Source organism: Camellia sinensis, chromosome 1, assembly GCF_055761805.1.
Source record: "Camellia sinensis isolate YWXY chromosome 1, ASM5576180v1, whole genome shotgun sequence".
Classification (NCBI taxonomy): domain Eukaryota; kingdom Viridiplantae; phylum Streptophyta; class Magnoliopsida; order Ericales; family Theaceae; genus Camellia; species Camellia sinensis.
Genome location: NC_138961.1, coordinates 39608928 through 39633642, shown reverse-complemented (window position 1 = coordinate 39633642; position 24715 = coordinate 39608928). Strand labels below are relative to the sequence as shown.

The following is a 24715-nucleotide window of genomic DNA, read 5'->3' as shown; positions in this document are numbered from 1 at the left end:
AAAAATTAAAAAATTATCTCAAACGTATTAATTTTTTCATCTCATATTTTAACTAAAAAATCATTAAAAAAATTTATTTCCAAACGAGGCCTAAGCGCCATAGCTTGTAAATTGACTTTTTTTATTTATTATGAAATGACGTACTAAAAAATAGAAAGGTAATATGACTTAAATAAACTAACAAACTAATAAGTTGACTTTTTAAATTTTCATCCCAAAAAGGCCATTCATCAATGCCCATTCATTCCTTTTTTGTTCAATTATTATTATTTTTTGCTCTTATGTTGATCAGGTTAGAAGCTAACTAGTTTTTTTTTATCACTATCTTTGTAATTATTTTTACTTATTTAATAAATTATTTAAAGACAAGTAACTATTATAATCGAAGTTTCTAACACTTCTTTCAAAATTGTATACATTCTTATGAAATTTTTTAACCTCCTACACTCACTTTTGTGAAACCCAATACATAGTAATTTATGTGGAATGACCAATTTTCAAGAATTTGGTGAACTACTACTGATAATGTCCAAGGACACATACTTAAGTAGAGAAAAAAATTATTCTTTTAAATTTTTAAACATCATTTTTTATCAAAATGATGAGACAGATGCATTTTTGTAATTAAAAAACAATCTTACCACTATACCATTCTCCTATATTGCAAAAAATAATAATTAAAAAAAACATGCTTATTTTAAAGTGATTGGCTACAACTCAGCCAGATCATACTAATATAAAAAATAAAAGATTATCTTTTAGTTTTGTATTGCACTCCTCTCGAGTATTGGCATTTCATTAGAATTGTTGTCAATGATGATCCCCATATCATTACCTTGGATAATATAAACTTGATTAGTGGGAGGGGTCCCTTCTCCCATCTCTTTTTCTCCAACCTTTACCATTTCCACATCCTCCATGTCTCTATGTCTTTTGACTTTTGACTACTAAATGGTTCAATATGTGGGCTTCACATTATGATGATAATTATTGTAGGAGACCCCTCTCATTATTCCATCCCATTTCACCTGCTCTTTCTTTTATGCATATGGAGCCACAAAGTGCAGAAATGAATGGAAATTTTTACTTTGCACTTCCACACTTATATCCAATTTTGTTTAATTTTTTGACCTTTTAATTGGATCTATTTACAAAAATTAATAATGATCAGACACATTATGGGGTGTTCTGAAAAGTTAGTTAAAAGTTACTTTTTCACTTTTTTTAATTTTTTTATAAGAGAGGGAAGTTGATTAAAAGTTAGAAAATGACTTTTAATCCACTTTCCAAAATAACCCTATATTATTTACAGTTAACACTCATATACTTTTATCAAAAATTCACTTCTTCTATCAATTTTTGAAATAAAGTCATCAAATTATATCCAGCTACATCTCAACTCGAAATCTAGAGATTTGATTAGAGCAATTAAAAAATCAAGAGATAATTAAAGTGAAATTAGGTATAAAGTACAATAATATAAAATCGAAGTTACCCCACAAATAAATAAAGAATTTTGTTAACAAGAATATTAAAATATAAGATTTTTTTTTAAACAAATACAAAATACTTTTCATTTATTTCAAGAAGGAAAAATTACCTACATCTCCCTTGAGGCTTAATGAAATTACCGAATCTCCTCTGAGGTTTCAAAAATTACATCCCGTCCCATCGCAATTAACGCCGTTAAAAGATATCATAAATTGCCTAAAATGCCTTTTTGTCAAATAAGGGAAAATTACCTACGCCCTTTGAGGTTTAGCTAAATTACAGATTTCTCCCTGAGATTTTACAAAATTACAGATTCCCCCTGAGGTTTAGCTAAATTATTATTTTTAAATAAGTTATGAAATGCAGAATTAAAATGGAAAAACAATTATCACACTACAAAAAATTAAGGTTTTAGATACCAAAATTTAGGGACAAAATTATTTTTAAGGGACCAAATATTTTTGTTGCGAAAAGTGTCATGATATTTTTAGCAATGAAAATTGAACATTAGTGATTAATTATTATCTTTTTGGTATCAAATTTTTTGTCTCAAAAAATAAACCATTTTGAGAACAAATTATTTTGTCCCCAAAAGTTTATTTATTATTGAAATTTTCAAAATTTTATCGCTAAAAGCCTTATTTTTTACTTTTCAATACGATTTTTTAGCGACTATCCTCACGACGATAGAAATTAGTATCTAAATGTCTTTTGCAACAAATTTTCACTTTTAGAGATCAAAAAAATTGGTCTATAAAACTCTTATATACTGTAGTAGGGGTGCTCGCGGATCGATTTTGTGCGGTTTGCGGTTCGGTTTTGACCCGCCTGCATTTCTGCGGTTTGGGAAAAAGTCAACCCCCGTAATCGTCCGCAGTGCAGTTTGTAGTTTGTGCAGATAGGGTTTGCAGATGTGCGGGCGGTTGCCGGCGGGCGGTTTGCGGTTTACACTTTTAAAAAAAAAAATTAATTTTTGAGTTTTTTTTTTTTCATCGAATTTAGGCATCAGATTCATTTTATATATTTGTGATCATTTGAGAACAATTTTCTGATGAGTTTACGAATAAAAATTGAATATCAATGCATTAAATGAAAATACCCAAAACAAAGAGATCCTACACTAGCATTTTTGCCATGAAAAAAAAGTATATCAATGCATTAAAGGTTATACTCAATTAGAATTGTCAGTTCAGTAATCAGTAATCAATAATCAAACTAGAAGCTCCATCGACCATCAGAAAGAAAATTTTATTAGGAAAAAGTAGATGAGTCACCAATGAAAATCATATAAGAAACCAAATTTATGACTTAATAATTGTACGACATTAAGAAAGTTGAGAAATACTTAAAAATAATGATCCTAGTGTCATAGAGAACATAATGGTGCTCCTGTTAAAATTACAAAGTCGGTATATAAAAATTAATAATAATAATAATTAAAGTGCGGGCGGTTTTTGCGGATTGCGGGTTTAACCTGCGACCCGCTTGCAACCCACAAATTTGTCATATTTCAAACCGCATCCGCCTGCATTATGTTTGCGACACTGTCTATTTATATACGAGTTGGGCGGGTTTGGCGGTTTGAACGGTTCGGATAAACCGTTGCCCACCCGTATACTGTAGTGTCAGATGGTGAAAATATCATAAATCATAAAATTAACAAATAATTAAATAAGTTAAAAACACAAGAAATGGCTTGTCAAAAAATTCTTAGAATATGTTTGGTTTGATTTTTAGAAATTTATTTTTAATTTTTTTAAAAAAATTAAAAATTAATTTGGTTAAGAAATAAAAAATAAATTATTATTATTATTATTATTTATATAATTTTATCTTTTGAGTGGTTAGAAATAATTTTTACAAATTAAATATATTTTTTCATATTTATTTTTATTAAATTAGTTTTCATTTTATTTTTTTAAAATTTTGAATTTTTTTTCTAAACAACAAATCAAACATGACTCCAAAAACTTTAATTTTTTTTTTCTATCTAACGTAATTCTTTTATAAATTTTGCTAATTTATCAAAGGGATTTCAGCAGGGGCAATATTATCTATCAATTTATATTTTGGTAATGTCAGCTAATCATTCTTAACGTTTAGTTAACGGTAGAGGTAAATTGTTATGCGAATATAAATCTCGAGGGACGGGATGTAATTTTTGAAATCTTAGAAAAAAATCTATAATTTAGCTATAATTTAGCTAAACCTTAAGGAAGGTGTCGGTAATTTGTCCTTTCAAGAATAAGTTTCACTTTCAAAAAAAAATTTAATAAAAAAAAATTCTTATGGATTTTCAAAACACATTTTCCTCTCAATTTCAATATCAAAGAATGTGACAGTAAACTGGCTAGTTCTTATCATGAAGAAAACCAGGTTTGATTTGAACTTTTTGCGTTTAGTGGGAGACCTAATGATTAAAGAGACAAGAGCTCAACAATCAACATCCTACCCATTTCAAAAAGATAAATAAATAAATAAATAAAAATAAAAAGATAAAAAATAAATAATAATAAAAAAAAAGCGTGATGATAAATAGTGAAATTTTTAACGCGCTCTGCCGTAAAGTTCAAAATCATGTTTCATTCTTTATGCATATTTCTTCATCCTTTGTGCTGTAAAGTTGTAATTTATGTTCAAAATCGTATGTTTGATTTTAAATTGAGAAATGTTTGAGAGTTTTGAATTAAAAATTTTAATGTGCGTGTAGGTTTATGTGATGCGATGTTTAGTCTTGTGTGTTTTTTTTTTTTTAATTTTATTTTCCAACTCACTAAAACTGGTTTAGAACTCAAAATTTAGAAAGATGTATCACTTTGCTTGTTTTCACTTTTTAAAAAATACTTTTTAGAAAATTTTACTTTTTGATTTTTGATTTTTTTTGTTTTTACTTTTTAGACACACCTAACATAAATACACCAAAAAAGTAAAAAAATTGTAAAAAAAAAAAACTTTTAAAAATTCACTAAATACCAAAAATATAAAAAAAAATACAAGAATTCAGTACATTTTTTTGTATTTTTATGTATTTACTAATTTTTTAAAATATTTTTTCACAAATTTTTTACTTTTTAGATACATCTAAGTAAGGTGCATCTAAAAAAGTAAAAAAATGTTTAAAATTTAAAAAATATTCACTAAAAACAAAAAAATACGAAAACTAAAAAAGTCAATTGTCAAAAAACTTGTTTGGGATGACTTAAATAAGTGTAATTTTTGTCTTTTTATGAAAAGATGTGTAAAAAAATAGAGAGGTGATGTGATGAAAAAAAGATAAAAAGATGAATTATTTGGGACTTTTCAAACTTGGTCTTAATCCAGAAAACTCAAACTAAACATACTGATTATTATTTTAAATTATGGTTCATTATTTGAGAGAGAGAGAGAGAACGTTTTTGTGATTCAAGCCAAATCAGCTAACAATTTTCAATTTGCTCGTGATTGTGTCAAATTAAGAAATTTAAGCATAAAAAATAAAAAAAATTTAAAAGTTGCGCATGAGACTCCCTATTACGGAAGGATTTGGGGAGAATTAAGGGTAATTTGGAAAGATGGCTAAAAATTGATTTTTTTTATTTTTTTATGTGAGAGATAATGTGATTAAAAATAGGTTAAAAAGTGACTTTTGACTTTTAATCTATATTCCAAAATGGCTCCTAAATATAAAGTGCAAAAAGATATCTGTCATCGTTTGACATTGACTTTTTTAGCTGGCTTTTTTGAGTTAGGTCTTTTTTAGCTTGGGATTAAAAAGTTTATCTGGTTTGGCTTTTTTGATTTTTGTGAGAAAAAATGAAATGATTATAGTTTGGATATGATATTTTGTCTTATTAACTTATAGTCTATTTTTTCTTTTATGCTTTTTAGCCCAACTAAGTTAGCCAAACGAAGGTTCTGTTTAGTTTCGAATTTTAAAACATAATTTTTGAAATTTTAACTTGTATTTTTTGTTTTTAGAAATTTTAGTTAATATTTTAATCATTTTTTTTAATTTTATAGAAGCACTTAAATGTACTTAAAAAAGTAAAATATTTGAAAAGAAATATTTAAAAAATTAATAGATACAAAAAAATTATAGAAATTAATATTTTTTTATATTTATTAGTATTTTGTTATTTTTTATTTTTTTTCCACAAATTTTATACTTTTTAAATATATCTAAATTAAGTGAATCTAAAGAGTAAAAAAAAGGGGTTTTTTTTTTAAGCTCCCTAATAATAACAATTTTCTGCATAAAGGACATTAAAAAATGTAATACTGCCTCAGGTCCCTAACCAAAATACCCACGCATTTTATCAATTTCTTGGACCAAAATACCCTACGTCTGTTCATCTTCAAATGAGTTGAATGTTGACAAGATCAACAGAGATGAGCTTTACGAGTATTGGTCTCAAGTCATTGATCAGAGCTTCGATTCTCGACTCCAGATCTTCTTCGACATGTATGCATTATTATTTTTTCTTTTCAAAAAAATTTAATAGATGTATATATATATGATACATACATATATATATATATATATATATACAATTTGTTGCTTACTGTCTTGACTAGTATATATATGATAATTAATCAATTAAGACCATTTGCAACCATAATCAAACAGTCACTCTTGGTTATCTTATCTATGGTTGCAAACATATATATATATATATATGATACATACATATATATATATACAATGTCAGCACATATATATATATATATATATATATATATATCCAGTGTTGAATATAACATCTTCAGGTTCAAAATTTCTCTGAGTGTTGAATATAACGTCTTTTGATTTTTTGGGTTTAGTAGAATTGGAGTTTTTTCTGGAAAAGCAATATTTGGACCCCTACTTGAAGAATATTGGAAAAAGAAGCTTGAGGAAGAGGCAGCAGTAGAGGAAGGCTTAAAGTAATCCAGAGAAATTTGAATTTTCTCTGGATTCAACCCAGAGAAATTTGAATTTTCTCTGGATTCAACCCAGAGAAATTCATACCATTAAGTTTAAAGAAAATCTATCACAAACTCATAGAAGAACTATTAATTTGTTTGTGCAGGAAATTGTGATTGAATCAGCAGCAGCAAAACCAATGACAAATTGATAAAATCAAAGTTTTATCGTTCCAGAGAAATTCTGGACCAGAGAAATTTGAAATTTCTCTGGGTTGAATCCAGAGAAATTCCTGCGAAGTCCAGAATTTCTTTGCTTCCAACTGATGATGGGTTGCTTTCCTTCCAACTGTCAAAATTGAACTGCTTTCTGTACATTTGGGGCTTCTTATTGAAGCTTCTTGTGTTCTTGTTTTTGTAAATTTCTCTGGCTTGCTACTACTCTATTGGTGTGGCTAATTTTCTCTGGCATTTATAATTTTCTCTGGCCAAATTACTTTTCTTACTTGTGTGTCTAATTTTCTTTGGCAGCATTTATAATTTTCTCTGGCCACATTATGTTTATGTCTTGTGTCTAATTTTCTATGGCATATATATTTTGTTCAATGCTACCTTGTAATTTTCTCTGGGATTACAAGGTAATTTTCTCTGTCAAGGTAATTTTCTCTGTAATTTTCTCTGTTGCTACCTTGAAGAACCAATAAGCATCAAGATCAAGACACCAACTTCAAGGGTGATTTTCACTCAACTACAAGCTTAACATTTTCTCTGTCATTTTCATTGGATTATAATAACAAACCTATGATTTTCTCTATACTACAAAGAAAAGTCCAGAAACATGAATAGTGCAAAAAAAAAAAAATGAAAAGTGCAAAGAAAACATATCAGAAAACTTTGAAAAGTGCAAACATATAAAAACACAACATATAAGTCCAGAGAAATTTGTAATACTTATCATTTGTAATACAATCATATGATTTTCTCTGGACTACAAAGAAAAGTCCAGAGAAATTTGTGAACTTATGTTTATGTCTTGTGTCTAATTTTCTATGGCATATTTATTTTGTTCAATGCACCATTTCCTCAAAATTTCTCTGTCGTGTAATTTTCTCTGTCATGTTTATGTTGCTACCTTGTAATTTTCTCTGTTGTGTAATCATTGCTACCTTGTAATTTTCTCTGGGATTACAAGGTAATTTTCTCTGTCAAGGTAATTTTCTCTGTAATTTTCTCTGTTGCTACCTTGAAGAACCAATAAGCATCAAGATCAAGACACCAACTTCAAGGGTGATTTTCACTCAACTACAAGCTTAACATTTTCTCTGTCATTTTCATTGGATTATAATAACAAACCTATGATTTTCTCTATACTACAAAGAAAAGTCCAGAACCATGAATAGTGCAAAAAAAAAAAAAAAATGAAAAGTGCAAAGAAAACATATCAGAAAACTTTGAAAAGTGCAAACATATAAAAACACAACATATAAGTCCAGAGAAATTTGTAATACTTATCATTTGTAATACAATCATATGATTTTCTCTGGACTACAAAGAAAAGTCCAGAGAAATTTGTGAACTTATATTCACTTTCAATATAACAAAAACAAAAACACATTAACATCAAGAGACAAAAATATATTAAACACAAGCACATAAAAAATCACAGAGAAAATCTGTTATGTTCACAAAACACTTAATTCAAAAAAAATTTAAAAAAAAAACAAAACATTTACTGCTCTATTGCTACGTCTGTAAATTTCTCTGCCTACTTACAATTTTCTCTGTGATTTTCACTGCACTACAAGTTTACAATTTTCTCTGTGATTTGAGTTCAATTATAGTAACAAACCTGCAATTTTCTCTGCACTACACAAAAAATGCAAAGTGAACAAAAAACAGAGCACAAAACGCAGAAAAACAGAGCACCAAAAAGGAACTCATAACCATGTTGACAGAGAATGAAAAAGCAACTCCAAAAATCAAAATCAACTCCATCGAAAATTCATCAATAATAGATAATGAAAAATTAACTTCAAAAATCAAAAAGAACAACACTGAGTTCGTCTCTCTCACATTGATCAAAACTAAAAACAAAAACCTAATTCAACACCTACACGATCAAATCAAATCAAAAATTGAAAACTTATCTATTTCAACTCCACATGAAATCAAATCAAACACAATGAACCAGATTTCAACTCCTACACGATCAATCAACACCTACAAACAACGAACATGATTTCAACTCGTACAGGATTTCAACACCTACAAACAACGAACAGGATTTCAACACCTACAAAACCCTAGAAAATCTCCACAAAAATCTGAATCGTCAAATTCATCCTCACGTAATCTCCCACAAAATATCAATATGATCTTTAGCTGCCAAATTGAAAACAACGTATATTATAAACAAGGGTAAGACAGGTATTTTACACTCTAAAATAACATTGAGGGACCTTAGGCTACAAAAGAACACATTGTGGACCTAATCCATTACTAAAAGTTGGATAGGGACCTTAAACCGATTTTCCCTAAAAAAAATGGGAGAATTATTAGGAAATCTTTTTTGAAGTACTTGTATCTCAATTAGTCCTGAAACATATTGTTGTATTTCAATAAGTCCTATTATTTAAATATTTGATTAACTAAATCTTAATTATCATATTTAAGATATTTTCTAAACAATTTTATCGTTATAAATATTTTTTGATTGTTTACAACTTGGTGATGTTAACGTTCAAATTTTACAATGGAAATATTCACATTGACGTGTGAATATTCACATCACGGAATATTTACACTGTCAATGTGAATACTATTATTAGAGATATTTTGATAATTATGGCACCTATAGAACATATTGGAATATAAGAAAGTAATTTGGACTAAATGGTGAAAAGGAATTTATGGATTAAAAATATGATGAAAATTTTACAATCTTTAAAAAAATTTACCAAAATAAATATGAATTAAAAACTCAAAAAAAAAAAAATTTAAAAACTCCATAACCAAACAATAATTATTTTTATGATTTAAACTTAAATCACAATCAAACAATCTTACGACTATCTTAGTTTAGCATATTATTTTATGTTATCTTTTGACTCCTCGTGTCTCATTAGTCATAATTAGATGGTTAATTTGAAATTTAAAATAGTAATGTTAGGATTACAAAAACTAAATACAGAATGAAACACAACACTCATAAGGGGTGAGTCTCACACATGTGGGTTTCACTCCTCGTAAAAGGATTGTGTCATATTCTGTGTTTGATTTATGTGCACATAGACTTATTCAATCTCAAAAGTTAAGTTACACCTCATTTTTTTTTAAGTGTTTCTTTTTATCTTTAAGCAACAATTAAGGTGAAGATATATTTGTTGTAATTAGTGATGTTGCTTGATCAATTCTAGTTCTTCCTATGAGCTTTCTCTAATTTCTAAGCAAATATGTGGCATGTTTAACTAAAGTTAACATAACTCGTGTCACTACATGATTCAAGAAAATTAACTTATGATCCATGAGGATCATATCATTACAATTACCTCCGAACGATACAATTTTTGGTAAACAAAACCCACTTCTAAAGATACTCAAATTTTGGTAGAAAAAAAATGATACGTTTCTAGGAATCAGGGATTTACTGTCCTCAAAATTCATGTTCACAAAGTATTTCAATGTACTTTGATCAACAAAAAAAAAAAGAAAAAAAATATATATACAAATTATAACGGTAGTCCTAATATTTATCTTCTTTTCTGTGTTATTTAGTCTCTACACTTTTAATTTATTCAATTTTGACATTAAATTTTAAATTTTTTACCAATTTAATTCAATTGATAATGCTATTAGAGATTGACGAAAAAATATTATTAAGTTGATTGCGGTTAACTATTGAGTTGTGCAAATTTATAATTTTAACCCTAAAAATGTGATGAATGCCACTTTTGTTCCATTAAAAAATACTAACAATTGTTATCAATCAAACCAAAGTAAGACAAAATAAAGGTCAAAATCTAACTAATTTAAATTATATAGACCAAAATGACACAAGCCAAAATATAGGGAATATGAGTGTAATTTGCCCCCCAAAAACAGAAAGAAAGTACTTTAATGTAGGCAAGTGTGGCCTGGAAGTGCATGAGAGATCAAAGAGATGCCTGGAAAATTTAAGAAACAGAACTTTTTTTTTTTGGTTTTAAAGAAAATATACTAGAGGCTTGAACAAGGTTACATAATTTCTAATATGAATCAATAATTCAAACTTTCTGTAACCAACTTGACAAGAGCTTATCTTAATCATGTGGGATCAACTACATGGATTTATTTTCTCAAATCATTCAAGCTTTTTAACTCCTTTTGATTAATAAGGAGACTGAACCAAAAAACAAAAAGAGATACTGTAATAGTTAAAATACCATTGCAGAACTCTGTATCAAGAAGAAGTCAAGCAGTTACAACTCCATGTGTCAACTAATAGAATATCTTTCATTATAATTTCAACCCATGAAAATGTTGCTGTAAACATGCTTCCTAAACAAGGTAGCAACAAAATGGTAAGCAACAAGCACATGTACAAGAACAATGGCTATATACTCCCCAGTTTCCACAATGGGCAACCTATACTTGACAAATAATCTATAGACAGGGTCAATGGTATGACAAAGGAATAGAACACCGGATGCAACAATAATACAAGGGTTCTCATTGGTAAGTATTAAACCACAAAGAAGATGAATACCATCAAGAAAAAGACCAAAATGGCAAATATCTTAATCATGAGCCACCTGTTTGATGATATCTGGTTTAAATGCCTTGACAAAGCACTGCGAGCACTTTCAACATTTGTCAATGACTCTTCCATGTTATCATCAATCCTAATCAAACAAATAAGCAGTTTCAATACAGGAAAACATGAATTTAAAGAAAAACAAGCAAGCAAGATAGTTATTCACTGTAAATAACAAAACTATAAGCTCCAATCAGGAGCCACATGCATTTAAGTTTCCTGCATAAAAATTTACCTTTTTTCATACTTCAGAAGTTTAGACAGATCAAAGTTTCCAAATTAAAGATCTAATGTATAATCATCAGATTTCATGTAAAAAGAGCAAACCTGATAGCCAATTCCCCTTGTTGCGCTACCATTGTAGCCAAATGCGTGAAAATCCCACCGAGTTCTGAAATTGTGGATTCCACATTTTGAAGGGCTACTGCTCGACTTTGTGAATAACTCTCCTGCCGTGGCACCACCTGCTGCAGCATGGACATTTCCATATGGTGGGATGGAGTGTTGTCTGTAGCTAACCTTCGTCTGAATAAAGGATTAACACAAGCTGTCAGTATATTTAGGAAAACCAGCAATAGATACACTAAACCGTGTCATCAAGACCCTATTTCACCAACCAGATCCAAATGATCGTCTTCATATAAGTTACAACAATACACATACTAAAGCAACATGAAGTTTAATTGTTGAGTTAGGTGTGCAAAATATCAAGAGATTTCTGGATCACAAACACACCAAAAGGTGGTGGAAATTACATTGCTTTAACATGTGCATGGGAGCTCTTTTTGTAGAGAGGTCAAATCATGGTGGCCATCTCAGCCAAGCACAGTCACCTAGGGTAAGAGATAGGTGGCTTAACCCCTTTAGTTCAATAATCCTAATGTTTCTCAACTAACTATTGTACCATGATCAGAATTTGGGGGTCGTATCATGGATGTCAAAGGGTAGATGTGTTAAGCCTCGGGGATTGCATCAGGAGAGCTGTAGTGTCCCCTCTCTCTCTAAGACTGATCGAGGTCCAAATCCCATCAAGGGATAGAAAGAAGAGGCACCTATCCTTAACTCTAGCCACAAGTCTTTGGTGATCCCGTGGGAACCCTATGTTACATGGATTCAGGTAAGAATATCAGGTGCGGGTGCATATCTAGAGGTTAAGCCCATCAAAACTCTAATTTAAGGGTATGTAGACTTGGCAAAAGAAATGTCATATTTTTAATCTATCATGTGAGATAAAATTATGCTAAATGTAACAAAAAGTATCATAAAGGCATTTTTATTAATTTTATAACAATTATACAATAATATATACATATAATGATAGTTTTAAATACGAATATTTAAGAAGCGTCTGATGAAAAGTATCGAACATATATCCTACATCCTTGTCTAAATGTCCGGTGTCCAACACAGGCTACGTTACACGGACTCAAACGTGGGTATCGAGTGCAGGTGCGTATCTAGAGATCAAACACTTCAAAACTAAAAATTGAGTATACGTGGATATGGATCCAAATTTGAATACGAATAGGGAGATACATTAAATAATTAATTTTTAAAATATATTTATCATACAAAGACGAGTTAAAAAAAAGTTAAGAAATAATAAATTCTATTAAAAAACAAAAAAGAAATAAAAATTATATTAGATATAAAATAAATTATATTATATATATATATATCATTTAATATGATATATTATATAAATTATTAAAGTCCTAATTTAATATCAGCCTTTGATATATAATTATATAACTTTAGTGATAGGATTTGAGACTTTTAATATGATATATTATTGAGAGAGAGAGACAGAGATAGAGAGACCGAGAACAGAGAAGAAAACAGGGAGAAGAGGGAGACGAAAACATCCAATGTGAGAGAAGAGAGAGATGAAGAGAACAATCGAGAGAGACGAAGAGACTGAAGAAGACAGATCGAGATTCAACAGTAAGACAAGAAGAGGAGATCAAGACAAAGCAAAATCGAGTGAGAGAGAAAGAAAGGGAGATTGAAGAACATGAAGATCACACCTGATATGAAGAACGAAGCTCTAATCTCCATTTTCGTAGCCCTAATCACAGGTATGCCATCTTTCTTCTTCGTTTGCCGTATCCACTCTCTCTATGCGGTATCCCTTCTGTATCCCCCCGTACCCGTACCCATAGCCATGTCGTGTCGTGTTGACACGGGTACTTCGCCAAATCTAACGAGTCCATGTAACATAGGACATAGGTATTTGTTTTATTTTAAAAAGCCAATGTAACATAGCCTCGTCCACACAGCTAGCCTAGGCAATTGTCATCCTTCAAAAAGCCGAGTATGGAGTCAGGGTGCTACTCAAGCAGGCCATTAGGGTGTTCCAAGTAAACCGAACGAGGGTCACGAGAAGAAGCGCTTGGCTAAAGGGTGAGCACACAATTTTGGAGTTAGGGAGACGCTTGGACAAGTAGCGAAGCTAACCAAAGGATCCTCAAGCATGTTGACCACTAGGAAGAGACATTGTGCTCCAGCCTCAATTGAGCCGATCAAGCCATTTGTGGAATGTCTTAAGCCTAGGGGACACTAGCCTTGATTAATGTGCCTCAACCACAGAGGGATATGGAGTGCCTTTGTGGGCCTGCGAGCCACTTCACAAGACTGATACATGAGCCATGTTTGAATGAGATACCAATGTGGAGACGTCATGGCAATGCCATGTGGTGGTGTGGAACTCATATACCTACATCTCCTATCAAGGGACTTGTCCTTTGGCCACTCTTTGGGAAAGGGAGATTGATGCACCACTTGTCTCATCAGTACATGGTTCCTCATTCTCTAAGGACATGCATCATCCTCTAGATGTTTTCCTTACTTTAGGAGCACAACACGACCTCTATCAAGCATGTCTTCACTATGGGGTGAGGTTTCTACTAACAGACTATCAAACTTGAAGAAACCACCATATAGCAATGCCTCAGCACATGGTACTTTCATGTAAATAGAAATTCCTCCTCTTTGGTAAACCTAATAAAACACCTCCCCAGGGAGCTTTTGGTAGCATTTGAGATATTTACCTCATTAATAAGCTTTCTTCACCTGTCTATGTCGCTCCATTACGGCCACTCTCGTTTTCTAAAGCTTTATCCACTCTCATTGTCCTCATTACCACAGATCTCACCCCCCAAGTCTCATCTCCTTGGACCGCACGTGCTTTATCACCACCCTAAAACCCAATAACTCATCCACACTACATGTTTCTGCAGTAGATGGAGCCTAGAGGGTGATTTAGAGCTTCTAGAGGTTTAGGACATGGTCCTCAGTCAGTAGTCAAAAGCTTCAATTCTATATTTCTAAGGAAATGAAATGATTAAATTGCTTCTAACAACTGCACATGCAAACCATATATCAGATTCCAAGTGATTTAAAATAGTAAACAGATGTTGCCTACAAGAAACACACAGAAACAAATACTTCAACATATTGACATTTGCAAAGACTGAAAGATCTTGTTAAAATGTACCAAAACCTACCACTACACCTACTCCACCTACTACTCCACCTACTACATACCTACCTCCTTTAATCTTCTATATATAGGACTCATTGTAAACACAATAAATATAAATCAATAATACAATTCTCTATTTCTCTATACATCAATTTTTTCATGGTATCAGAGCAGGTTTAGAACCTAGTATTTTCGCTTCACCGGCGGGCGGCAACCTCACCTTAGCCGTCCGCCGGACCTCAATCTATTCCGCTTATTTTCTACACATACCTTTCCATCATTGTCCAAATCTTCTCTCTCTCAGAGGCAACCCAGCAACACCCACTCGAGCTTGCTCTCGGAATGACTGAACCAACTTCTGAACGCCGGATCTGGAAGCTTAGCAAAACAACTTCAAAACTCCTACCATCTGCCTCATCTGGAGATGTTCCTCTCCTCTCTTCTATAACTAGGCCTAACCCAATTCAAGTTCAAATCCAAGAGGTTTCCCCACAGTTTGAAGAGAATAAGAGGGATGAGAAAGAATGGATTAGCAGGAAGTTAGATGTCATCGAGAGTTCCCTTGCAGATTCAAGTTACAGTCCAATTCCATTGAAGCTTAGCAGTCCTGTGAGTTCAATGTTTGATCACAACACCCCAAATGATCAAACCCATATCAGAAACAGACTTTTTGGATCTGCAACTCCATCTCCAAGAGCTTTCTCACCCATCAAAACTTCTTCTTCAATGTGTAGCCACATGCGAAGGACTATCTACAATGGTGGATGCAACCCACAGAAGATTGCCCCGGCGGTTCAAATCAGGTCGGTGATCCCAGTATGTGCAGCGCCACCACTACCAGTGAGACCAACGCCACACCAACCCTACTCACTGATTTCCCTGTGTTGGTTTAAGGCCAGCGTGATGGTATCTCCATACCGGCCCTCCGGTGCTGTGCTACGGCACTCACGAATCACGATTTCCACACCCGCCCTGTTTTCCAGTTTGGTTACCACAGTGAGTGGTAGAGGCCAAATCGGCGAAGACATCGCCAAAGAGACCGCGAAGGATTGGAAGGGCCTCCGCGTCACCGTGAAGCTCACCGTCCAGAACCGCCAGGCCAAAGTCTCCGTCGTCCCCTCCGCCGCCGCGCTCGTCATCAAGGCCCTGAAAGAGCCCGAGTGCGATCGCAAGAAGACGGTGATACCTCTAGGAAGAAGCTTCATCTCTCCAAAGACCAGTCGATGATTCTCGAAGAAAGCTTTAAAGTTCACAACAGTCTCAATCCGAAGCAAAAGCAAAAGCTTTAAAGTTCTCTCATCACGTTATTTCACACTTTACTTTTATTTTAATATATATATATTTATTAAAATAATGAATCATCAAACCAAAACCATGTGCTGGTTCCACCCACATTATTTCACACTTTTCTTTTATTTTAATATATATATATATATATTTTTTTTTTTATTATAATATATTTTCCCTACTTTTATTTTATTTTATTTTTTTCTTTCTTTTTCCATAACTATTTCATTATTCTACAACTCGTTAGTGAGCATCACCCTTTTTTTTTTTTCCATTATCTTATTATTATTTTTTTATATTCCACCACAAAAAAAAAAAAAAATCACACCGATGTTTTTCATATGACCCATCCACCAATATTTTTCTCTATTTTCTTTATCCATTGTTTTATTTTATTTTATTTTTATTATTAAACAACACAACAACACAAAATAACACCAACCACATTCCACGAACTTGTCATTTCTTCATGCCGGGGATCAACCCCGATCATACTTTTACACCAAAAAAAAAAAAAAAAAAAAAAAACAACGAAACAACACCAAAGCAGCCACATCCACAGGCGGAATTTTTTCTTCTCTACTCTGCCGCCGGTCTCTTCTTCTTGCCTCCGTCCTGGGCGGCCCTTGCCGGTGCTGCCTCCGTGTTTCCCACGCCACCGAGCACGTTCACTCCCTCCTGCTCTTCCACTACAGCATATGGCGGACCTCCAAATCGGAACATCACGGTGGCCTTCTGCTTCAGCTCCTTGTTTTCCGTTTTCAGCACACTTATCTCTGCTCGCGCATCCTTATACATGCGTTGGAGCAGAGCCAGTTGGGCGTTTAACTGCTGCACCTCATTTGTCCTACTCTGCAGCCGGTGCGACAAGTTTGTGACCGCAGTCATGGTTTCAACACATGACTTCAATGTATACTGATTCGCCTCAATATCTGATTACGCTGCCATTCTTTGCTCCACAGACCGCATAGGAAAGGTCAACGGAGCAAACTCAGGGGCGCTTGGTTGAGGTTCACGGGCAACCGCACCAGTTACCTCTCTTGTGGATTCATTGAGGTCGGGAAAGAGAGTGAGTAGACTACGGGACGAAGAGGCCATGTTATGGGTTGCTGAGTGTGTCAGAGAAGGGTTGGTTACAGAGTGTTTACAGAGTGTTTCAGAATGCAAATGTTCAGCGGTTTCAGACTGGTTTGCACAGCCTCCGCCTCAACCTTGGTTAAATAGCTAAGGCAGACACGCGCATCGCGCGCCACTTGACGCCAGACGACAAAACGGGCGCGCAAGCCAATGTGGTGACGCGCCTCGCCATCATGTCCGGCACATCTTTTTATGACTTGGGCTCGCCTTTTGATGGCACGCCTTTTTATGGATTGGGCACGCCTTTTGATGGCACGCCTTTTGAAAGATTGGGCACACCTTTTGAGGGTCCGACAAGACTCTGTAAACTGTCCCGACATTGATTCCAGTTAGCTCCTTCATGGGTCCGACAAGACTCTGTAAACTGACCCGACATTGATTCCGGTTAGCTCCTTCATGGGTCCGACAAGACTCTATAAACTGTCCCGACATTGATTCCGGTTAGTTTCTACAAGGGTCCAGCAAGACTCCGTAAACTGTCACAACAACTGTCACAACATTGTCTGCTACAACGGTCCGACATGACCCCATAAACTGTCTTCTACATCGGTCCAACACGAGCCAGTGTCTTCTACATCGGTCTGCCATAACCATACAGTCTTCTACAACATTCTGACACGACCATACAGTGTCTCATATCCTCTTTTATTTTATGTATTCGTCTATTTTCTTGTTTTGTTACTCTCTCCAAACTCAAGTTGGTTAGTTCCTAACCCCCTTGAGTTTGCGGGGGGCTGTTAAAATGTACCAAAACCTACCACTACACCTACTCCACCCACTTCACCTACTCCACCTACTACTCCACCTACTACATACCTACCTCCTTTAATCTTCTATATATAGGACTCATTGTAAACACAATAAATATAAATCAATAATACAATTTTCTATTTCTCTATACATCAATTTTTTCAGATCTTAAAAGATTTCACTAGCAACATGGTCAAGCTAGAGTGCTAGATAGAAGAGTATGAACATCAAACTCAATTTTAGCATTTAGAATAATGATGTGAGAACACACCTCAATTGGCTGCCTACTTGAACCCCATCTGGTGGTGACCTGGTGAAAAGAAAAAGAAAAAGAAAAAGAAAAAAAAGGGAGGGAGGGAGGAACATCAAGTTAAGAATCCCATTTAGCTTCACAAAACAAACACATACAATAAGTTTGGTGCTAGGCTACTAACACTAGAACTATGAAGGCAATCATCCAAAATACTACAAAAAGTGAAATTTGCAAACAATATATTTGGTTCACATAACTGTACAGATGAGATGAATACTTTACAATATATTTGGTTATAATACTTTACTTTAGATGAATAATTTATCTAAGATTGTATTGTTTCTTTATGTTCCATTCTAAAACATTTCATTTACATGAGAAAATATTGAACATAAAAAAAACTTACACTGACTGTTGCAAACTGCCAGATGAATTTGACCAAGGAGGTGGTTCAGTCACAGTTTTCGGAGGATTGCTCAAAGGATTCTCTCTTGCTACATTTGTAGAAAATATCAGTTTCCTATTCTCGTGAGCCTTGATATTCTGCAAAAAGAAAGGAAAAAAAAAAGATGAAGATGACAATGGTGATGATAATAAGAATATATAAGTAAAGCTAAGGAACCAATGACTGTTAGCTTAGCTGCATCTCTTTCTATCCCTATGAGGAGGTGTAGGGTTCAAGTCCCAATAGGACAGAGGAACATGACAGCACACACACTGACTTGCACATCTTACTTGTTTAAGCCAAAAAAGGAAAGGGAAAAAAAAGGGGGGGAAAAAAGAAGTAGAATTATGTTAGTACCATTCCATTTAGCACTGACCTCTGTTCTAGTGGTCAGTACATCCTGAAACTGTTTGGTAGCCCCCATAAGTTTGTTCTTCAAATCATCACAAACAGTTGTAGAATGAACAGCTCTATCTTCTGAATAATTTCCATCAGCTAACTCCAGGTTTTGCAGGGTTTGCAAATCGGAGACTGCCACATTAAGTGCTGTTATGTCATCTTTTATCAAGGCAGTTAATTCTTGAATTTCCTTAATTGGATCATCGAAAAGTGATGACCTTTTGGCCACTGCATGTGAATGAAAATATAAATTACAAAACCTGAGGTTAGCAGAACATCAACCAGCAGAATTAACATGAACAGTGCAAAAAAACACAAGAATGGCTTCACAATTTAGTCTTTGGAGATGTTCAGCACAAGAGAGAGATGCAAAAGAAGATCATCATGAAGCTTCACTAAATCCATCTACGCTAAACAGATAAATCTGAAATTCAAACTTTTCTTCATGAAACATTCAATGTATAGAATACTAAGATGGAATGTGATGCCAAAAACATAGGAGACAATTGATACCAGCTTCAATCTACATTCTATTATGAGATCGAGGAAAGTGAATAAACGGATTGTCAATTTTCCAGGGAAGCATAGTACTTGTATTTTAATTTTTTTAAATGAACAGTATATAAAGTATCCCCCAATAAACATACACACACATAAACAACAGTCGGTATACCCTGTACATTAGAATAGGGTTTTGGAAAATAGAGAACAAGAAGGAAATTTTTTATCAAGCATTGGATTCACCCTTTACCAGAATTCCACACCGTGGAAGAAAGCTCACATTGCAGATATTGTAGTTTTAAAGCCTCTCAAATTGGACAATGGGAAAAAAACAAAATAAAACCTATGAAGCACAGACAGGTGATCTTTAAAAAATAAAGACACAAACACAGTGAGGACACGGCAAAACAATTACATTTTTATTTACAATGTACATAAATATTACATCCAAAAACAATCAAAATTAATGAAAACTAACATTATTTTAACATTTAAAAAAAAAAAAAAAACCCACTAAATTTAAATCATCCAGGCTAGATCTCTGTTGCATTAGAACTTGGAGATCATTAGAAGTTAGTCTCTCAACTTCACAACTGTGGTTGGATCTGGATTGCATTGTTGATGGTTTCATACGAGTTTTATTTATTTTTTAAAATTCAACCGTCATATTTCAAATGTTATAATATGACCCCCCAAAATTAGCTTTAGAAATTAAAATAAGACCATGTTGTTTCCCCACCATGTCCCCACCGTGTCTAGTAGAACAAAATATCAAAAAATAGACACACCGTGTGGCATGTCAAACACGTGTCTCCGTGTGTCCCAGTCGTGTCCCAAAAAGTGTCTGACAAAGTTATGCCATCTATTTTACCTTATTATTCTCACCACCTACTTCATCATCCACCTAACCAAACCCTAAATACCAAACTATATCTTCACACCAAAGCCCTCTTCCCTCTACCACCACCGCTCCCCTCACCCCAACCATCACCATGACCAACACCAGCGCCAATCAAACCCAAATCAAACAATATATCCTCTTTTATATGTATATATAATATTAATTTGTTGTTGTGTCCAGATTTATTTATTTTTCATAAATTGTCTTGTCGATATGTCCATGGCATGTTGTCTGATGTTCATTTTTGTGCTTATTAACCTCCAATAGCTACACTTGTGCATGAGAAAATTGCCTCCTAAGCCACCTATGGCTTTTAAGGTGTCAAAAAATTGAAGCACACCTCTATGTAGAGCTATAATTTAAAAGACCCAGAGGAAGCAACAATTGCCAATTTGTATCTAATTATCATATGGGCCACAGTGGAAAAGAATGTGGGTAAAAGGCTGTAAGAGGGGCTAATTTGAGCCCACTAAATTATTTAGGCCCAATAGCCCAAGATTAGTGGGCCCGAATTTATCGCAAGTCCAAGAATCGGTGGGCCCAGATTTATCGCCATCAAACGGATTGAATCGCTCTAAGCCTCGAAAGGGTTCGGATCCACGAACCTAGAGACTTACTCAGGCCCGGACTCGAAAGGGTATTAGGCAAGTCTAGAGATCCGAGGCACTCGGACTCGAAAGGATTCGGATCCACGAATCTAGAGATCCGAAACACCTGGCTTCGAACGGATTCAAACGCAATCTAGAAGTCGCTCTGTTAATGAGTCCCAGAACACTTGCGGGCTCGGAGCTTTCCGGGATCTACGCACCAGAACCATGGGCGTAATGGAGTTCGAACAAAGGACCCGATCCCGAGGACGGTGAGTGGAGATAAATTCACTCTTCGGTTAAACTAGCCTATACCCGGGTCGAGGTGGCACGACCCCGGGGGGTCCATGAGACTCGGCAATATTTTGCGGCAGGACGTCTTCTGGGACTACCCCTGACCCTTTGGGATGATTGGGGATCATTGGTTAGGTGTGGCTAAGAAGAAGGGTTCGCCGAGGGAGTGATCTCCTCTTCGGGGTTTTCTCATCCTCGGAGAAGTCACCTCCTCGGAGAAGTCACCTCCTCGGAGAGGTCACTTCCTCGGACAAGGTGGTTAGAGAGAATATCCCCCATGTGCCTTGCACATGGGCTCCATCCTACATCATGAGGTGCCTATAAATAGCACCCACCCATAGCTTTATAAGGGATGAATTTTGGAGATTTTTTTCAACTCTTGGGAAAGAACTAATTTCCCTTCTCCATTATCAACCTTGAGAGTGAAAGTGGGAGATCCATGGGAGAGCCTTGCCATTATTCTATTCTCTAGCCATTTTGCCTTCTTCTTCACCCAATCTCTTATCTCCATCATCTTCTTTGTTGTTGTGTTCCTAAGTTGAGATTATTGAAGAATCTAAGCCTCTCATCATATTCTAGAGAATTCGATCTTCGAATTTTCCAACTCCTTTCTTGAACCCTCTCCTACATTTTGGCGACTCCGCTGGGGAGGCGGATTGGTTAATGGTCTCAACGAGATCTGGAATCCACACAACTCCAACAAGGATGGCAGGAGAAGATGAAGTTCACCAACAAGGATCCTCTAATGGTGGTGATGACAGGACCATGGCTCCAGATCAACCACTTTTGCTTGAAGCCATTCAAGGACTTCAAAATACTCAACAAGAGATTCTTACCACTCTTCAGAATCTCACTCACACCATGTTGGTGATGAGTTCTAACTTTGCATCGGCGCCGAACAGAAATCAAACTGGTGGTGGAGTTATTCCCGCCAGAGCGCAAAATCAAATCCAAGGAGAAGTAAGCCCCAATCAACCTGTGGCTCATGGCAACACAGCCACAGTAACACATGCTCAAACCACAGTAGGCGGCAGCAGTTTGCCCATGCCCGGTCTCCATGGCGTGCCAAGCCAAGATCCAATGGTGACTAGGGGAGTTTCTGGTGTAATGAATGGCGCTCCGGCGACTGTTGGTGTAAAACATAAGGAGCATGATGGCGCAAAAGGGAGCTCTGCCCGTACCTAATCTTGTTACGCCACCAATAAATGTTACCCAAGCACCAAGCGGGCCTTCTTTGGTGCCGACAACAAATCTGCAAGCATAACCCGATATAGCGGCACCGTGCGGTGGACTCTACGGGCCTCAATTCAATATCCCATCACCAACTGGCTTGTCTATAGGCGCTGATGGCCAGTATCGTCAAATGTCCTCACCAATGATGAATTCGCAGCACCAGAATGGCCAAGACGCCCCTAGCTCAGTCTTCGGGTACATAAGCCAAGTCCCGGGAATACCACCATCAAACTCTCTCCCTCAACAGTTTCTCACTCTCGCCGATGTGCAGGCCATGTTCGATCTCGAACGGGGCAAGAGGACCTTACCCTCTTTGCCTGATCCAGACGTCAAGCCGCCTTACCCCATTGAGATGCTGAGCTATCCATACCCTGAGGGGTATACAGTGCCGAAGTTCATCAAGTTCGACGGCAAACAAGGAAATGCCCGAGAACATGTTGTGCGATTCATCGAGACTCTAGGTATTCATGGTTCAAACCACGTCCTCCGACTGAGAGAATTCTCTAAGTCCCTCACCGACCGAGCATATAGTTGGTATGTTAATTTGGCCCCAAACTCTGTCCGAAGTTGGGAGGAAATGGTTAACAAATTCCACTCCAAGTTCTTTCAAGTGGCGGAGAAGGTGACCACACTTACATTGTGTAAAGAGAAGCAACAAGAAAGTGAAGACATCCTTGACTACGTCAAAAGGTTTCAGGACAAGGCCGTGGATTGTCATGAAGCAGTTGAGGAGAGTTATCTGGTTCAAATTTGTCTAGAAGGGGCATTGAGCAGGTACAAAATGTTTCTAGTTAACCACAAGCTACCCACCTTCTCGGCATTAATAGAAGCAGCTCGGAACATTAGCATTCCTCAGGCTCAGGAGTCCGGATTTAAAGCCAGTTACAAGACTAGTTTCAAGTCATCTCGTGGACCTATCGTTGCTGCTGCCTCTGCCCCGGATACCCGAAATTCACAAGGAGGAGGTCATAGAGGCCAGAAAAGAAAGCAATATAATGGTGAAAAGGGGAATGTTTCTTATCCATGTGGAATCGAGGAAGTGAAAGCTCTAGTTAAGGAATGGGTGGCTGACGGAGAGCTAAAATTGCCTTATGTTGAAGAAATGCCATCAAAAAAGGACCGTGAGAGCCCTGAATTTTGTGTCTACCATCGTACATTGAAACATCCGACAGAGAAGTGTTGGACTCTCAGGAAAATCTTCAGAGATAAAGTCGAAGCAGACGAATTGAGGTTCAAAAAGCGAGGGACTCAAGACATCCGAGAACAACCATATCCTCAACACCGAGACAAGGGCAAGAATGTTGCTATGATAGCTTATGAAGGCCCAATGATCGAGGCTATCGCTAATCTCGATGACGATGACTGTTATCTGGACGACATCCTCGAGCCAGAGGGTGAGCAAGTTTACTATGGAAGTGCTCTCGATCCAGAGGGCAGAACATTTATGACTCATGGCAAAGATCCCTTTGATCCAGAAGGAGGAGAAGAATACTATGGAAGAGGAGGACACCATGTTTATGTGGCATCTTATTTTGAGGAGACCGAGGAGATGGTTAACTACGAGCCTCCAAGAGTGGAAAAAGATCCGGATCACTATGCCAAAACCTTGCAAGACTGTGTAAAGTTCAAGCAGTTCTTTGACCAGCTTGGACTTTCCAAGGTGGCAAGAACAGAAATCACCAAGTCTATCATTAATATAGCCGAGGCACACCATGAGGAATGCATGTCGACTGAGGGATCTATCCCGAGGAAGGCAAAAGAACAATCTAGTGCCATTACTTTCTCCGAGGTTGATCGGAAGTATCCTTTTTCTCACAATCGCCCGCTTTATGTGACTGCTTTTATTAACGGGGTTGAGTTCAAAAGGGCCTTTCTAGATAGTGGAGCCTCTATCAACATTATGACTCGCGCTACTCTAGAAAAGGCCGGAATCTCTGAAGAACGCATTGTGAAGCAGCCGATAGTCATCACTGGCTTTGGTGGAGAAAGGAGAGTTACTATCGGATGCGTAACAGTTGATTTAGCCGTTGGAGAGATTCGCTCGGCCACCAAGTTCCATATTATCGATTCTGAGGCAAATTATCACATCATTCTAGGGAGGACCTGGATGCATAGATATGGGGCTGTACCATCGAGTTATCATCAGTGTGTTAAGGCTAAATGGGGAAAGAAGACGGTGACAATTCAGGCTACAGAAAGGCCTTTCGAGATCCATGAAGCTCATTATTCTGATGCCATCTACTTCACCGAACTGGCTGTCGAAGAAGTTCTCACCACCTC

The 24715-nt window shown here is 35.6% G+C and overlaps 2 protein-coding genes across 2 annotated transcripts in view; one reads left to right on the top strand and one right to left on the bottom strand.

Annotated features, from left to right (window-relative positions):
- Window positions 1-10842: 10842 nt before the first annotated feature.
- The window catches only part of LOC114268739 (syntaxin-31), a 29350-nt gene continuing 15477 nt past the window's right edge, over window positions 10843-24715 (bottom strand). Inside the window, exons 2-6 of the mRNA XM_082876340.1 lie at window positions 18897-19147; window positions 18482-18618; window positions 18094-18132; window positions 11492-11689; window positions 10843-11252 (exon numbers count right to left, since the gene is read on the bottom strand). Of these exons, the coding sequence (XP_082732466.1) occupies window positions 11093-11252; window positions 11492-11689; window positions 18094-18132; window positions 18482-18618; window positions 18897-19147 (785 nt within the window). The 3' untranslated portion in view covers window positions 10843-11092. The remainder of the gene's footprint in view (window positions 11253-11491; window positions 11690-18093; window positions 18133-18481; window positions 18619-18896; window positions 19148-24715) is intronic.
- LOC114268740 (uncharacterized) lies at window positions 14767-17970 on the top strand. The gene has a single exon (XM_028209952.2). It carries the CDS (start codon window positions 14991-14993, stop codon window positions 15873-15875), a length of 885 nt encoding a protein of 294 aa, XP_028065753.2. The 5' UTR covers window positions 14767-14990; the 3' UTR covers window positions 15876-17970.